General features: G+C 38.8%; 1 protein-coding gene across 1 annotated transcript; it reads right to left on the bottom strand.

Annotated features, from left to right (window-relative positions):
* Positions 1 to 8372: 8372 nt before the first annotated feature.
* Positions 8373 to 16149, bottom strand: FGA (fibrinogen alpha chain). The gene is made up of 6 exons (XM_054716967.1): positions 16096 to 16149; positions 14028 to 14153; positions 13368 to 13551; positions 11457 to 11602; positions 9893 to 10868; positions 8373 to 9082 (listed from the first exon to the last, which is right to left on the bottom strand). Exons 1-6 carry the CDS (start codon positions 16147 to 16149, stop codon positions 8373 to 8375), a joined length of 2196 nt encoding a protein of 731 aa, XP_054572942.1.
* Positions 16150 to 18323: the final 2174 nt, after the last annotated feature.

The following is an 18323-nucleotide window of genomic DNA, read 5'->3' as shown; positions in this document are numbered from 1 at the left end:
AAGGTTGTTAAATCATGGAAATGCTGTCACTCTCTTAATTCCTCACCAAATCCAACTTCAACTTTTACCTGGCTTCCCTGCCATAGTTCTGTTCTACCCCTAGCTATAATTGTTTATTACTCTGCTACCACATCTATTGTCTTAATAATAAAAAAATTCTGACCAAATTACTTTCCTGCTTAATGTTATTTCCTTGTTATCTAAATTTTAAGTCCAAATTCCACAGCTGGGAGTGAAAATAGTCCCAGCACTGCCCTCCGCCCCCACCCCACCCTCTTCCCTGCACATCTACATTCTTGTCCTAGTGAATTTTTCACCATTCCAGGGAAGGTCAGGTTCTTTTATGCGATGCCCTTGTTGATAACAGTGTCTTTCCCCCAAATCCTCTGGCAAATGGTTCTTCGTTGTTTTCAAGCCTCACTTAAACTTCAATTTATCTGTGGCACATACCTTCCTCCTTTACTGGTAATGAGCTCTTGCTCATCTGTGATTCCAGAATCATCAGCCTCTGAGAAAGGCTGATTTTCATAAATTTGGATTTGATAAAGATCTTGGGTAACTCTTTTTAAAATATACAGAACCCATTTTCCAATAAAGGTGCAGACAGAAATTCAATATGCAAAATACTTGAAAGTAGACCTGTTGTATGAGGGCTGACTGTAGCAAAAGCCTACTGAATCCTGGATGGCAGATGGCAGGAGCCCAATGAAAGGGCAGTGTCCACCCTAACCGGTTTGGCTCAGTGGATAGAGCGTCGGCCTGTGGACTGAAAGGTCCCAGGTTCGATTCCAGTCAAGGGCATGTACCTTGGTTGTGGGCACATCCCTAGTGGGAGATGTGCAGGAGGCAGCTGAATCGGTGTCTCTCTCATCGATGTTTCTAGCTCTCTGTACCTCTCCCTTCTTCTCTGTAAAATATCAATAAAATATATATTTTTTAAAAAGGGCAGTGTCCCTCAGACCTTTGTTCAGCCCCCATACACACTCACAGAGGATCTAAAAAATTCCTATAACTTAAAGTAAAGCCACAAAATTTTAAAAAATATATTTTTATTGATTTCAGAGAGGAAGGGATGGGGAGAGAGAGTTAGAAACATCAATGATGAGAATCATTGATCTGCTGCCTCCTGCACGCCCCCTACTGGGGCTCGAGCCCACAATCCAGGCATCTGCCCTTGACTGGAATTGAACTGGGACCCTTTAGTCCACAGGCCAATGTTTTATCCACTGAACCAAACCAGCTAGGGCAAAGCCACAAATTTTATAGTAGGTAATCTGATGGTCAATTCTCAGTTAACATACAAGTTGCAGGAGCACAGAGACCACTTTTGGGTCATATGTACTATCTAGATCTTTAGAAAGAAGTAAGCCTTCTTAAGATATCATTTGCTAAGAAATGCCACATATGTGATAATTGCCCGTTCAAGCATCACAATTTTGAATATAATAGAAAGGGAGTGTCCCCTACTTAGTATCTAAAAAGGTGACTTTTTTTAAGATAATGAAAAAAGATGAATTGAAAATGACTAATCCCACACCATGGTATGAGAAGTATAATATATTTTATTACATCATTAAGACTGAAAGTATGTCACAAACTATAAAGGATATCTGTGCTTGGGATATAGACTTCCAGTTCCTCTGCATTCAGGAATCAAGGAACACCGATGTAACAAAGGAATTGCCCCACATGGGGCAGAAGTGTGGATGACGCGATGTGACCCCAGTCAACTGGCATTTCCATTTAAGCATTAACACCAAATATTATGCACGCTGATGGTCAAAACCTGCAGAGCTAATTTAAAGTACAACTTTCCTTGTGTCGACCAGGTTTATTACATCAGTCTTTACATGGGAAGAACCTAAGAGCCGGTATTTTTTAATTCATGTCCCCAAGAGATTCTGATCACTGGCTGAATTTTGGAACAACTGATCCAGGCTACATTTGCATTTACTAATACCTGAGACTCCCGTTTTTCTTATCTAGCACTTTTTTTTCTTTCTTCACTCAAATGGTGGCCACGAGGCAGTATTTAGAGCAAGCGACCATCTTTGAAATTACTGTGACTTCACTGGTGACCACTGCCTATGTTGAAGATTTGACTGGCATTGAACCACACGGTCTCCAAATGCTGGAACCACTATTTCTACTCTGGTGCCTCTCAGCCTCAGATGATTCTCTAGGTTGGACTATTAGATTTTTTTTAAAGTATAGATCAGTGGTTCTCAACCTTCCTAATGCCGCGACCCTTTAATACAGTTCCTCATGTTGTGGTGACCCCCAACCATAAAATTATTTTCGTTGCTACTTCATAACTGTAATTTTGCTACTGTTATGAATCGTAATGTAAATATCTGATATGCAGGATGTCTTAGGCGACCCCTGTGAAAGGGTCGTTTGACCCCCAAAGGGGTCGCAACCCACAGGTTGAGAACTGCTGGTATAGATGCTACCTACCATTTTTACATAGAGCTGAAATTAATGTCTGAATTCCATCCCTCTGCCCACTGAGGCAAGTGATTTGATGATCCCTCTGGAGATTCCTGGAGCTCAACTCCACATCAAGTTGCAGTGTGTTGGTGCATAATTATGGTTAACCCTATCAAATTAATTATTTATGTTTATTTTAACAACATAAATATGGTTTTAGATAATGAAAGCAGTACATATTATTTGCAAAAATTTGGGAAATATAGAAAAATAGAACTATCAGTAACCCTTTGTTTATTCAAGTATTTCATTTCCTAAGTGATTAGACTGGGCGAGACATATGCTTACAATTTCAATACTAATAGAGAAGCAGCTAATATTTTGGTTTATGTTTTTCTTGTTTTCCTGTACAAACTAGTATTTTAGTGCCTGAATTTATCACATTGTGTCATGGAAAACTTTCCATGTTATTTTATATTTCCTATAATATTATTTTCTATAATATGCTTTTAATGACCATATAATATTCCATCATGTGAATGCACTATAATTTTTTTTAATTTTATCATTTGACATTTAGATTTTTTGAACTTTTTCTAATAAAGATAATACTGAAGTTAGCATCTTTCTACTTTGACCTTTATACACAAACATACACACACATACACGTATAATATATAATAAATATTATTATCTATTTCCTTCTGGAAGCAGAATTCCTGAAGAAAATAATGGGTTTTAGCATTCAAATAACTCTCCAGAAAAATAGTATAAATTTATCTTTGGCACTCAGAATTTGTTTTTTATTTTTTTCTTCCTCACTAATGCTAAATGTTATGATTAAAATATTGACAATTGCTTTAATTTTCATATTTTAATTACTAGTGCAAGTAAGAGATTTCAATATATTTAATGATCATTTGTCTATCTTCTTTTGAGAATTATCTTTTACATCCTTGCCTCAATTTTATATTGGCATAATCATCTTTTATATGAATTCTTAACCATTCTTTTAGTATGTAAGATAGCAATCAGTAACATGATATTACCCTCTGTTTATTAAGTATTTTATTTCCTAAGTGATTAAACTGGGACAGTCATATGCTTATGCAACAATGTTAACTGGCACCAATATTAACCACTATGCCCTTTCTCTTCTTTTGCCAACCAACATGTGATCAGTAAGCAATATATTTTTCATTTTGTATACTGACTGAATTATAGTTCTCCAATAACTTTTTATTTTAAGAAGTTGCAGTCTTACAGAGAAATAACAGGAAGGGTTTAATGAATACCTTGATGTCCTTCACCTAGCTTTACCTATTGTTTGCTACATTTGCTTTATCTCTCAAAAGGATAGACTTGCAATGCAGTTTTGCAACAGTTTATGTGGGCGTGCAACCTTGAGGTCCCTGACCTATTGTAGATAGAGTCAAAGCAAATATTTTCTAGCAAATATTTTGTAGAGTGCTCTGTTGCAATCAACAGGTAGCCACCTTCCCCCATGAGCTGATGGAAGAGCACTATTGAATAGCTGACTACTGTTTAATCAACTCAGACTTTACATTTTCTTGCCTCTGTGGTTTCGAAGTATTGCTTTTAAAACTGGAAATGGAAGCATAATGTCTAGCTCTTGTATAAGAATTAATTTGAATCTCTTCCCTAGATGCAAATCCCTTATCATACTACTCCCAGGTTTAAGGCCCTTGGATACCCTCCCCCTATAATTAAAGATTTTTATCCATAAAGGAGCTTCATAAAGTACTTGGGATTCAATTAAAAATAGGATGTAGGTTGAAATGCATAAATAAATAAAATATGATTTGCCAAAATTGTTTCTGTGTAAATTCATTACCTCCAAGCAGCTTGCATAATATTCATGGCTACCAAAATCTAAATGTTGCTTCTTCTCAAGTTGTTTCAGCAAATTGTAAATGTTGTGTTACTTCATTCAAATATAACTAACATTTATTTTATGATTTTGTAACCTGCATGTGCTTACTTTAGTATGGCACCATTTTCCTTCATGCTTTTCTAGACATGACTGGAGATTAGTGACCTTGGCTGGCTGGGTCTTGTTCTGATTCACTAATTGCACCCCTAGTGTTGGCTTACTAAATTGAAATGTATGTTGTTGATTATAAAAGGAACCCATACAGAGTATAATTCTATCAGAAATACCACTGGGGAAAATAATTATCATTAAATGCCACATAGAATATTTTCATGTTTGAGTAAATGTAAAATATAAGTGAGTTTTAAAATTTTTATCAATCATTTATAAGAAATATGAAGTAAGTGAGAAAAAAAGTTTGGAAATGAAGAAACAATATGTAAGAGTTAAGGAAAGGAAAAATAAAAATAAAAGTAAGAATAAATTTAAAATAAAACTGTGTTTAAAAATTAATCTAATATTGCCTGGCTGGTGTGGCTCAATGGTTGAGTGTGAAACTATGAACCAGAAGGTCACTGTTCTATTTCCAGTCAGGGCATATTCCTGGGTTATTGGCTCAATCCCCAGTAGGGGGTGTGCAGGAGAAAGCCAATCAATGATTCTCTCTCATTGATACATGCACATATTTCAAAATATGATAGATCTATTACATAAAATAAATAAATAGAGAGGATATTTAAATAATACCATCAATAAGCTTGGAAATATAACACCTTGTAACCTATAAATGTAAAAAATATGCATTCTTTTTTGCCTATGGAACATTTACAAAAATTAATCATGTTTGTGTCACATAGACTACCTTAAAATTCTAAAACAATTAGAATTAAATAATCAGTTAAACTAAATAGTTTATGAAATACTTGAAAATTAATAATTAAAAGATGACTCACCAATTTCAAATGAGGTCAGGGTTACTAAAAAGAAAAAAGAAAAAAAGATAACTCACCCTAACCCCCTAAAAACATAATAAATTGGAAATTAAAGGCTGCTCTAAGTAGCCCATAGAACAAACAAAAAAAGTAGAAAATGAAAGTCAAACTGTTCTAAGACTGAAAAGAGAGAGAGAGAAAAAGTGGAGAGTAAGAGGGAGAGCATTTCATCCAAAAGCTATACTTTAAAGATGAGCAAGGTGATATAAGCACATGAGAGAGTCTACAGATGGATCCAAGGAAAGTTTTATTCAACAAAATTGAATTTCAATTACACTGGCAAAGAACCCTTTAGTAAATGACCCTGGCATCACTGGCTATCCATCCCCAACAACACAAAAGTAGATTTTCCTGACATATGAAAATAAATTCTAGGTTAATCCTTAAATGTAAAATAAAAAATATATTTAAAATGAATTCACAATCTAGTGCCATAATAACAAACATGATAGAGTTTGGGATTGACTGTTATTTTTGAGATATGAACAAGAACTATGAGGGCCTAAGGAGTCATCTGAGAAAGAATTGGTCAATTAAAAAGACTGAGGAAGGACACCGGTGGGAGTGGTATACCATGAACAAGAGAAATTACAGGTTGAAGAGAAGGATGGGGACCATCGTAGCCAATGTTTCAAGGAGGTCGGGCAGGAAGAAGCTTGAATGTAGGATTTTAAATTTAGTACTACAACATTATTGTTGACTTTAAGGAGAAGAATTTCAAGAGAATGGTAACCAAGTGAAAATCAAGTTAGAGTGGGCTTCTGTATGAATGTAAATCAGAGAAGTTGAATTGATATTTAGCTTCAGGAACAAAGGAAACAGGGCAATAGGTTAAAGATAAGGTAAAATGGAAAAGAGATATTTGGTGTCTTCTCACAACCAAATTGTATCTCTAATTTTATGATTGTGCTAATATTGGCTACTAGAGGCCTGGTACACAAAATTTGTGCATGGGGGGAGGGTGTGTCCCTTAGCCCAGCCTGCACCCTCTCCAATCTGGGATCCCTCTCACAATCCAGGACTGCTGGCTCCCAACTGCTTGCTTGCCTGCCTTCCTGATTGCCCCTAACCACTTCTGCCTGCCAGCCTGATCACCTCCTAACCACTCCCCTGCCAGGCTGATTGATGCCTAACTGCTTCCCTGCCAGCCTCTTTGACCCTAACTGCCCTCCCCTGCAGGCCTGGTCCCCCCCAACTGCCCTTCCCTGCAGACCTGGGTCCCCCCCAACTGCCCTTCCCTGCAGGCCCAGTCGCCCCCAACTTCCCTCCTCTGCCAGCCTTGTCACCCCTAACTGCCCTCCCCTGCTAGCCATCTTGTGGCAACCATCTTGTGTCCACATGGGGGCAGCCATCTTTGACCACATGGGGGTAGCCATCTTGTGTGTTGAAGTGATGGTCAATTTGCATATTACTCTTTTATTAGATAGGATTATTTATTAAATTAAAAGACATTACCTATTCTTTGCTAATAAACACAAAGCCTTCAAAATAAATGAGAAATGCATAGTCCTTCACATTCAGAGTCACTTTCATTTTAGGACATGATTCTGTCCCTAATAGTGTGATATTCTGGAAAATAAAATTCTTCCTGCTCCATATGTGTGAGTGTCAACATGTGGGCATAGGGATAACAGGCAACTTCATTGTCTGAAGTAAATGAAGCTTCTTTTAATTCTGAAGAAGTTCTTATCCAAATATCCAAAGATTTGGAGGCATATCACTTATTTGTAGCAAGGATTTTTAATTTCACATAAGGAAATGCAAGAATACTGGGGCTTCATATGTAACTCACTTGCAAGTTCTTATGCTCACATTGCCTCTGCTCCCCATGCTCTGGTCCCTAGCCCTAGCCACCTTCCTTCCTTCTTAGTTTTCCACCCTCCCTCCCTTCCTCCCTCCCTCCCTCCCTTTTTCCCTCCCTCCCTTCCTCCCTCCCTCTCTCCTTCTCTCCCTTCCTTTCTCCCTCTCTCCCTCCCTCTCTCTCTTCTTTCCTCCCTCCTTTCCTCACAAGGAGAAAGGAATCAGTTACACTGTGATAGAAACTATGCAATTGAGGGCAATGTACTGGGATCCCAATGCGTTTGGGATATTTTAATATATTTTCAAGAATAAATGGCAAGTAGTTCTCACTAAAAGAAAATATGAATTAAAAATTTGGAGCAGGAGCTGAGGCCACCAAGATCAAAGAAAAATATTAGATCAAAATAAAATATTGATCAATGTAAATATGTTGAATTTATGAAGAGTATAAATCATATTTAGTGAGATGCTTTCAAACAAATTGTTTTACTTTAATAACAACTAATGTATCACAGACTATACTCTATAATTGTTAGAAAATAAAGTGAGATGAATGCGGTGGAAATTGTCAATTGTAAATGCCATCTCTTTTGGGAAGACTTATAAATATTTTTTAAAAATTTAAATGTGTTTTCCAGGTATTTTTGGAAAGAAATTGATTAGACTATTGGGGGGGGGGGAAATAAGTGTGTATTGTGGTCTTCATTGAAACCTTAATGAAGAGATTTCTATTTCTATTAGGGAAGAATGGCTCTCCTGCCTGCCTGGATTTGCTTACTCACAGAAAAGATAAAAGAACTTAGTCAATTCCTATACAAAAGCCACCATTGTTAAATTGAGTGCTTTGAAAATTAAAAATATTAGTTTAAAGTCATTCAAATGTCCTGGATGAAATAACTTCTTTATTTTGCAATAGCCCTATGACTTTGGTGTGGGAAGAGAAGCTCTCCAAACAACACGGTTGCGGATAGGAGTTTTATTTGAGTCCCTCTTTCTGATGTACTGAATGTCCCTTGGTGTGTACCCTTACAGAAATTTTAAAACTCACAGAGCTAGTTGAAAGATTTACAAAAATCACATAACTTTATTTTTTGAAGCACTAATATGACTCAGTTACATTTAGCTACAGTACAAAGAATAATAAAATAGCACCGGGGAATTTTTTAGGTTGTAAGGAATCTTGACTCCTTCATCTTCCTTATTTTTCCTCCACTTCGCTAAACAAAACGGAGTGCTCTCACTTCCACTCTTTCTGCTTATTGGGTCACCAGGGGCCTGATTTTCATGCGGACAGCCCGGAGGGAATAATCTGCTCCCTTGAAGGGGACCCAGACCACTCCATTCTCAATCTCATAAGGACTGTTGTTCCGGGGGTCATAGAAGCCCCCAGGGTAATAGATGCCATTGAGATTGGCTGCCTGGCAGTTGTTGTACCACCAGCCTCCTCCATAGACTTCTGCACAGTTCTCTTCCCACTGGTCTGCATCCCTGTCAAAGGTGCTGAACTGCATGCCATTGTGAGAAGTGTACTCTGTGCCTTCCTCCACGGAACCCTCAATCAGAGCATCGCCCGCCGTGCCCTTGTAGGAGGAGACCTGCAGGGCATAGCCTTCTGCCTCGGAGCCTACCCTCAAGTGATATTCTGCATAAGCCAGGTTCCCGGCCCAGTCCTCTAATTCAACCCGAAGCACAGAGCCCCTCAGGGTTAGCAAGTGGAGGTATTCATTGCCTAGCCAGAATTCTCCTTCCCCCTTGTCATTCACGCTGCCAAAACCTCTCTTGTAGTCTTGCCACGTCCGGTTAAAATTCAGTGATCCATCCATTCTTTGCTGGATCAAAAGCCATCCTCCCAAACTGGTCTCTTGATCGCAATAAACTGAAAAAATCTTACTGGATCCCGGTAGCTTGATATTGAAAAGGCCACTTTGGGCACCTGAAGGATGTGTTTGAAGGACATCATCACAGTCTAAAAGAAAAATTAAGCTGGTTGGAAGAAGTTACTCTCATTTAACTTTACAAAGATAGGAATGGCCCAGATTAAATGAAGGTAGATACTGGCTTCATTTCCCTTCCTTCCTTCCTTCCTTCCTTCCTTCCTTCCTTCCTTCCTTCCTTCCTTCCTTCCTTCCTTCCTTTCCTCTCTCCCTCCCTCCCTCCCTCCCTCCTTCCCTCCCTTCCTTCCTCCTGCCTTTTTTCCTTCCTTCCTTTTTTCTTTCTTTCCTTCCTTCCCCCATGGAGAAAGCATGCTTTTACACTGGAATGAATCATAAGCAAATGAGAGGCACTTATACCTACAAATTTCAAAGGGGATTTCCTCAATAGATTTGAACTTTTACTTGCATGTACTGATTAATAGCAAGTAACCAGCAAAGATATCTAAACAACATTTAGCACTAATATAACTTGTTTTTAACCTAATCTCCATTTCACCTGTGAGCCACTCCAAACAATATGGTCAATAAATTGGGTAACAATTCCAGCAACGCATATATTGAATGGTAAAATAATTTGCTTAAACAAACTCGAAATCGAGTTTCAGAGGGATTCATTTAACATGTATTTATTGAACGGTGACCTTCTGCACTGTTAGGCATTTGGGATACAGAGATGAGCATGACAGACAAAGTCCCTGCCCCCGTGGAATTTACAGTTCAGCATGAAAAACAGACAAAAAAAGGGGTAATTTTAATAAAGCATGAAAGAGGGCTAGGAAAGAAGTGCAAGGTGCTATGGGAGCACATTGCAAGAATAATTTAGTCTAGAGAAGTGCGGATACCTCTGGCAGTGCGAGCTCTAGCTCGGCCTTTCTTGGTGGTATGAGTTCCGCTGACGTGGTGAGAGCTGGTTTCCTCTAAGTCTCTGAAAATGTCAGATGCTGAGCCCAAACTTGGGATTGTTTTCCCAGTTGAGTCAATGTCAAAGAAAACAGCATCCTCAGGGAACCTACGACGGAATTCGTCTAGGCTACCCCTAGTCGAAGTATGGAACGACTCTAAACCAGTTGCGTCCCCACAGTCAGAACCATCCTCAGAGGTGACCACTTCTTTGGTCATTTCTTTGCGCCCATCAGCACCTGTAGTAATCTTAGTAATGGTTTTAGAGCATGAACTGCGCCTGGAGATTAGGCCACCAGAGGTAGCCCTCTCTTTACCAATCAGAAGCTCTTTACCTCCTTCAGAAGTGACCAGTTCACCTGTGTGGTGGTACTCTTTCTTTGTCCCTGAACTTACACGTTCTGAAGATTCTGAAAATACGCCCCAGTCTGGGTTGGCAGGACTGATGTTCCCATGCCCTGTGCTATCTGGCCTTTCAGGCCCAAAACTTCCATGGTTCCAAGTACCAGCACCACCAGATCCAGAGCTCCCAGGTTTCGGATTCCCACTACTACCAGGTACAGGTTTCCTGGGGTTTTCAGGTGCTGATCCTGCTCCACGAGAGGCAGAGTCTCCTCGGAGATTCTTATCTGTCCCAGACCTCTCTAACGCCATTTTCATCTGCCGCATTTCCATGAGTGCCCTAAACTCTGGAGGGGCTGCCTCAAGCTGGCTCTTGGACTCTCTGGGAACCAAATCTAAAGATGGGCTCATCTTTAACAGTGGTAAGTGTTGTCTATATTTAGGCGGAAGTATGTCTCTGGCAATGAGATGTTCAACTTGCTTCTGCTGATCCTCATAGTCCTGTAGATCTATCGCACGTGCTACAGCCCTGCTGCATGACCCTTGGCAAGATCGGATCTTAATATCAATGTCCACCTAGAGAAAGGAGGAGAAAGATAAGGAAAGAAAGGTAGATCTAAAAAAATAAAAGATGTCTATTGAGTTCTTAGTAGTTAGTTAATTTCTTGGAAATGGTTTTCATTTCTTTGAATTGGAGACCTACCAACCCATACTTTATTCTCCATTTATGTAGCATCCTCAGTGGAAGGGATGCTGGGTGTTGTTAGGCTAGCCAAGAGAAGCAATAGGAACTATTTGGATTTATCTTAGAACAGGTCAAGAGCAAGTTGCTATTTCCTATGAAAGGAAACAATGAAGAAGTGATCTTCAGGGAAGCTGAGGACTTGGAAGCTTGGCAGTATCAGGAATTTGAATAAGATCAGCAGGGACTGAATATTTGATTTTGAAATTTACTATCTGTGTGCCCTGGGAAATTTTACTTAATATCACTGAGCTTTATTTTTTTCCACCTGTAGAGAGGGGGAATACTGCTTCATAGATAGATAAGGGATATAGAACACATTGCTCTATGTATAAATAGGCATTCAGTGAATGACTATCGCCTCCCATTTTCCTACTATTCAAAATAAGGAAATCTGGTGACAGAGCCACGCACTTTCTTACCTCCAGTCGCTTCATATCTACCAGCTGAGCCTTGACATTTTTCTGCAGAAGTTGGATAAGCTGTACATGTTCTATGACTTTGCGATTCAGGGTCTCAAGTCTGCTTCTCAGATCTTCTGACACTTGGTTGTATGTGTTATCATTGTCTGAAATAGAAAATATGGATATTGAAGCAGCTACTGAGTGATTTGCTTGAAATATCCAGTAAAAGAAGGACATTTACTTAGAAATATTTCCCATGTTACTTTGATAATAGTTCTTTCTCTGAGTACTTAATTTGTGAGTTGCAAATCTATTAGGCATTTGATTTTTGGGCAATCTTATGTCCTGTAGTCATTTATGTATGTCAGTTAAGGTACCCTACCAGCAATTAGAATTCCAAATAACTGCAGAAGAAAATCTCTTTGGAATTTTAAAGATAATTAGGAGATAACTGGTTTAATCACATTCCAATTATTTTATCATATCCTTACTCATAGGACTTGAACATGTTCCTGGATTTTCTTTTTTTCCCCCACACAACTTTCTATTTTTATTTCTTTTTGTAAGTATAGTTATGAATTGTTCATTTTTAGAGCAGTTTTAGGTTTAGAGCAGTTTTAGGAGAATGTATAGAGATTTCCCTTATACCCACTGCCCCCATACGTGCATAGTGCCTCTCATTATCAACATCACTCATCGTAATGGTCTTTTTTTTTAACCAAGTATGAACCTACATTGATACATCATAATCACCCAAAGGCCGTAGTTTATCTTAGGGTTCACTCTTGGTGTAGTGCATTCTGTAGTTTTGGACTAATGTATAAAATAAATGTATAGGTTTTTGAGGATTCTATTGATATATCCTCTTAGCCATGCCCAGTCTCCCCTAATGAGCCTATCATAGGCATTCTTCACTCTGTTGTTTTTTTTATCTCTAGCACTGCTTTTTAGTTCTTTCTTAGGATTTCCATTTCTCTGCTTACATTGCCCATGTTCTTGCATGGGCATGCTGTCTACTTTATTCATTAGAATCCTTAGCATATTCATCATATTTGATTTAAATTGCCAGTCTAATAATTCCAACACCCCAGTCATGTCTGGTTTTGATGCTTGCCCTGCCTCTTTAATGTGCTTTTTGCCTTGTAATTTTTTTTCTTGAAAGTTGGACATGGTATACTGGGAACTGTGTTTCTGGATTTTATTACTAGAGTTTTCTTCCTATCTATGGACTTGAAATTTTTCCTAAACTTTTTGTTTTTGTGTTGTTTTAGTTCAATAGGATCACTCTCTTGCCAATTATGCTGCACCATTGACTTTAAATTAGTCCAGTGTCTCCTGAAGCTATAAAGAGTCAAGCAAGGCTTTAGGACCTGGGGTTTCACTAAACTTGCTGCCCAGGCCCAGAGCAAACCCAACGCTTCCTGGTCCTAGTGTGGCCTAGCCCTTGTTCTATAAGAAAGCTAGAACATGGCTATATAATTTTAATTAAAAATAAACAACACCACTACATAATCTGCTTAGTGGAGTCTATGGATGGAACTCCCACTCCATCACATGACAGCTTTGGGTATTTAAGCAAGTTCCTTGACCTCTCTGCTTCCTCCTCTGTAAGAGAGAAACAAATATGTCTACTCAGCAGGTTGGGCCCAACTTATTTTCAGTATGTACCTTTGAAAAGAAAGCACTTAAATTCTAGTCTCCAATCCCAAATTCTGACTTGCATTAAACAACTCTTTTTGACATTATAACAATAACAAAATTGCAAGCTTCTCCTTAAAAATTCAGCTATATCTAAAGGGTATGTGTTTCTACATGAAATATTTTGGAATGAAATCTCAGTTGCTATAAGGAGACACCATATTTCGAATGTTTGATGTTGTTGTTTTGCTGTGTGTTATAAAATCAAAGCACTAAATATGTAATACTTACGGTTAGAGCTGGCAAAATCCCCTCTCACAAGTTCCATTATATTCCTGGTGAGTAAACTAGAGTCCTTATTGTTCTTCTGATAATCAAAGAATCCATTTTTGAGCTTATTTATTCTGTTTGTAAAATCTTGATTGACTTCATCAATCAACCCTTTCATCCTGCAGCCGGAAGGGCATTTTTGGTTCTGAAAGTGAAGAGGAAAACATTACATTAAGGGCCTATCTCTTGGATTCAGTATAATTTTGAAGGTTCCCATGCAGCTCCTATCGCTCACCTCCTCAATCTCTTCAGATCATCCTTTAATTTAAAAGTAATTTAGGAGAACTAGGCAGAGATCATAGAGAAATTCTGAAATGAGGGGCCCCTCAATCAAAAGTTAGGCCCCATGAAATCCCGAGGCCATAATATTCAAAATTTCTAGTATCTATCTGAATAGACAACTAAAATCCAATGTCTTAACCCACTAATGACCAGAGCACGGGAGGTAATTTAAATTGTGCTCTCAGAACTAGGTTCCTTTTCATTTGTCTTTTTTCATTTGACATGTAATAAACTACTGGATTACTTCCATTGGAAAAGTTTTCTGCCACCTGATGGGTCAGCCTGTGTATGTCTCTAACCCAAGGAAGGAGTCTCCCTTTCCCCATGCCCACTGCTCACCCAGTCTTCATCAGCGCAGAAGGGCCAGTCTGCCTCTTTGCAGGCAGATTGCTGTTTTTCCGTAAGTCTGGGGCCACGTGCACCTCCTCCAGCAGCTAAAAAATCACCTTCATCGGTCTCTGCAGTCTTTAAGGATTCATTTTACAGACACAAAAGAAAGGAACAGCGAGAAGATAAGGAAAAGACACTGTCAACCCCAAGAAGAGGAGGGGCATTCCCAGAGGTTAGGAGCGCCAGCGTCAGGGCCTCTACAAGCTTCAGATTTCTGATCTTTCTAATGAGAATCTCGTTAACAAACTCGTTTCATGAAGTTGTAAGAATTAAAGGAGATAAGTCGTACAAATTTCTTAACTGTGTTTGATACTAAAGCATTTATTAAATGGTAGTCCTTTTCAAAGCTCTATTATAAAAGGGAAATTATTTGAAGCAAGAAAATTGGTTAAAATTTACCTTTTCATTTTCATTAATGTCTGGAGATAGATAATTGGAAAATTCAAAGGGTTCTTCCTCCTATAATTCCTGCTCCAGTAGGAAAAAGCCTACACTATCTTGGCTTAATGTCTGTCTCACCTTTAAGTTTCTACTATGACCTTATGGGTCCATTATTTGAGCAAATATATTCCAATTACACATATATAACCAGTTCAACTAAACTCAGACATGCTTTTTAGGTTGCTCACTCATGTAATAGTTTCTTTGTGTTTTAAATGAGGAAAAGTAGAGTGAAAGTAAAAATAATGGTCCATGACTGACAACTTTTTTGAACACCTTATAATAGAGACACAGATTTAAAAATTTTTCTATTGTGACCTATGAGATGAAATAAGATATAAAAGTGTTCTTTCAATAAGACTTTATATCCCAACAAATCAATGAAGGTTTTAGATTTTAGCTATTTTTAATATGTACCACCAACTTATAAGGACTTTGCTATTTTAACCTCAGTTTATTTTTATAATTAGTTAACATTTATCATCTCATTAAAAAATATCCCAATAATAGTAGTACTAATTCATACAACCAAGAACAATTTATTTAAAGTAACAAGTACAATCTTTTTGCCTAAGAAATAAAATTATAAATTCAAATATACTTCAGAATAAAATGGCACAACAATGCAAGTAGGCAAAAGTTAAATATGTATGCCAATAACAGGGAGAAATAACTGAAAGTTATACATTATCCAAAACATCATCACAGCAAATGATGTTAGTTTTATTTCCCATAAAAATGTTTACTTATTATTTTACTTAAGGGAGAAAATTAAGTTAGAAACCCTCTTTAGTTTTTTTCTGCTCTGGTATTCAGATTTATGAGTGATGAAGAAAAAGAAATAAATGGGAATAATTCACAGCCTATATTTATCATGTTTTTATAAGATTATAGTGTTTCAAAAGCCTTGTTGAATAAAGTTTCTCTTCTTTTCTATAGGTTTCTGGAGTCAAACTTTTTAGAAGTTATTACAGTATTTAATAATTACCTTAAAAGAATATAATTGCTTCCCAAAACCAAATTGCCTTATTAATTAATCTCTCCTGGCTTTGCTTTGTAATATATTTGCAAAAATAACTAATTTGTTTTATATTTGTCTTAAAAGAAACACAAAAACTACCTTTCAGGAAAACTATATTAAACCACTGTTCTGCTTATTCTGGACAAATAGCAAAATAATAATAATAATAATAATAATAATAATAATAATAATAGTTAGGTTTTAAAAACTTACGTGAATGTTTTGTTATGTTAACTAGCATTAACTATCTCAAGGCTTTGGAGCAACTAAGCTGGCAAAGATATCTTCCCTTTAAAAAATATGTTGTAAGCCTGAGTTACAAATGTTAAAGCTTCCCCTGTGAACTTAGACACTTTATTCCCCCTAAGACTCCCTCTTCGGGTCGTATTACCCTGTCCTCTTGAGATGTTTGGCCCATCTGGGAACTTGCCTTCAAGGCCTAGAGCTGGGAGAGCCAACAGTGTGTGAGGACATGCATAACACTGACTCAGGCCTGCGAGCTCTGTGAAATAACCACCAGAGAGAAGGCAAGAAGAGAAAACAAAGGCACCATACCCAAACTGTGCCCGCCGCGCTCAGGACCAGGCAGAAAATCCACATGGAACACATCATTTCCGAGGGGGGGAGTTGGCTCCTGAGGAGCAGCACTCCAGCTGCAAGAAAAGAAGATTGCCTTCACTCCCAGTTCCCATCTCATTTAAACCTGCAGGAGATTCGATTAATCATTATCTCTGTCCTGTTTGGACGGTCAACATGCATTCTACATTCCTTGCTTCTTCTCCAAGGTTGGTGTCCCAGAAGTTCTTGCTCAATTCCCCCACGCTTGTTTGCTTCCCATAAGCTGTTGCAAAGGCAGCCACAGAGAGGGGCAGATCCCACATTCCAGGAACAAGGTGGCTTTGGAAATCCAGAGGGGAACATGGGAGAACATACTGAACTTGAGTACTTGAAGGAATATGGAGGCATGCTAGTTGTAGCCCACTGTGAGACAGAGATTTGACACACGATATTTCAGTTTATGTAGAAATTCTGGTTGGATGATCTGACTTTTAAAAAATGACTAAAGGCCTCCTAAAAACTTACCTCGAACAGATAATTTTTCTCTATCCAAAATGGTTACAACAGCAGCCTCTGACTCCAGTCATTCTAGGTTCATTATCCCAGCTACAGCATTTCCCAGTTCTGAGCTTCTGGACACATTACTTTATTTCTTTACTAGAGGCCCGGTGCACGGATTCGTGCACCAGTGGGGACCCTCGGCCTGGCCTGTGGGGACCAGACTGAAACCGGTCTGAGAAATGACCCGACTGAGAATTGACCCGACTAAGAAATTGACATATTTTATTGGTCTTTATATCCCCACCCCCAAAAGGTGTGGGTCCTCATTTGAGCAAAAAAAGCGTAGGTGGGTTCCACAGTTGTGAAGCTGACCCACTGCCTCAGCCTCCACAGGCATGTGAATCTTGCTACAAATGGATGAGAACCCGGGTTCAAGGCAGAGCTCTCCTTCACTGCTTGATATATGGAAGGCTCTTGGTCTGATCAAGGTCAGCCCTTCTGTGGTTTTGTTGGATTTCCAGAGGCCGCTGCAGAGCTCAGTGGGAGACCGAGAGCCCCATGCAGGTTCAGCAGGGCAATGACGCCATGGGAAGCTGAGTCACACTTGTCTACAGTGGCTGAACCGGCAACCTGTCAGGCATGGGTAGGAATTTCAAGCTTCACTTCCTCGTGTTTTCCTCTGCCCGCAGGAAGTGCCCTTCTTGGGAGGTGAACGTGTATATGGAAGAAGTCCCCAGAGTGTAACCTGGGAGACTTCAGGTGATTTTGTTGGACATAATCTGATTGCAAGTAAATTAACAGGAAAACATTCTGATTAAATCCCACCACTCTGGTGCCATGTCAGGGCATTTCCAAGGTACCACCTGAGGGCATCATCCTTGCTGTTCCATCGTTCTCTCAAGTATCAGCATATCTCACTTCCTCCAGGGCTCTGTTCAGATGGCACCTCCTCAGATAGGCCATCCTTGACCACTCTATCCTAAGAGCAGCCACCCTCAGGTGCTATTCCATTAGCCTGGTACTTTGTCACTGCTGGACAATAGCTATTTGGGAAGTTACTTGTTTATCTCATGTCTCCCGCCACTAAGCTTAATGAAACCACAGCATACTCTCTAGTCCAATGCCGGGCAAGCATGTACTAATAAATATGACAATATTTATTTTGCAGGGTTGTTGATAGGCATTACATGTGGGATATACACATTACGAGCCCCAAGAATGGTAGCTTTCATTGGTCCTGGAATGTGTCCCAATGCCCCAAAATAGAAAGTTCCCATGTTAGCGCTCCAGGGCCGGAATTCCCTTACCAGGCACTTGGGTTGGGCATTCTCTTGGCTGGCACTGCCCTGAGCCCTAGATTGGTCTCTCCACCCCTTGAACAAGCTATGTTACCAGCTATGGGAAGGCAGGTTTATTTAGACAGAAAGCCATGCAGATGAACAGGCAACAAATAATACCAGGAGTATCATTTTTAAAAGCCTGTGACAATTAGGATATTTTTTACAAATGGAAAAATAATTTGAGCAATTTCCAGTTTCTTAAATCACAATCTCTGCATTTTTCTGAGGGGCCTATATCTTATTTCCTTTGTCCTAATGAAAAGGATGTTTGATTTCAATTTGTCCTTTTGAAATTGATATGACGTTTCACACATTGTAAATTTTTAGATGCAGGGATTCCTGCATTTATTAGCCCATCACAGCTGGCAGAACTGGAATCGTTTT

Source organism: Eptesicus fuscus, chromosome 6, assembly GCF_027574615.1.
Source record: "Eptesicus fuscus isolate TK198812 chromosome 6, DD_ASM_mEF_20220401, whole genome shotgun sequence".
Lineage (NCBI taxonomy): Eukaryota > Metazoa > Chordata > Mammalia > Chiroptera > Vespertilionidae > Eptesicus > Eptesicus fuscus.
The sequence above is the reverse complement of the archived record's forward strand: the minus strand, read 5'-3'. Positions and strand labels throughout refer to the sequence as shown.

Excerpts from the sequence above, each read along its gene's own strand:
- FGA (XM_054716967.1), bottom strand. The coding sequence starts at position 16,149 with ATGTGTTCCATGTGGATTTTCTGCCTGGTCCTGAGCGCGGCGGGCACA. Across the intron at positions 13,552-14,027 it reads TCTGCGCTGATGAAGACTGG|AACCAAAAATGCCCTTCCGG; the intron begins GTGAGCAGTGGG and ends CTTCACTTTCAG. Across the intron at positions 10,869-11,456 it reads TAGATATGAAGCGACTGGAG|GTGGACATTGATATTAAGAT; the intron begins GTAAGAAAGTGC and ends TCCTTTCTCTAG.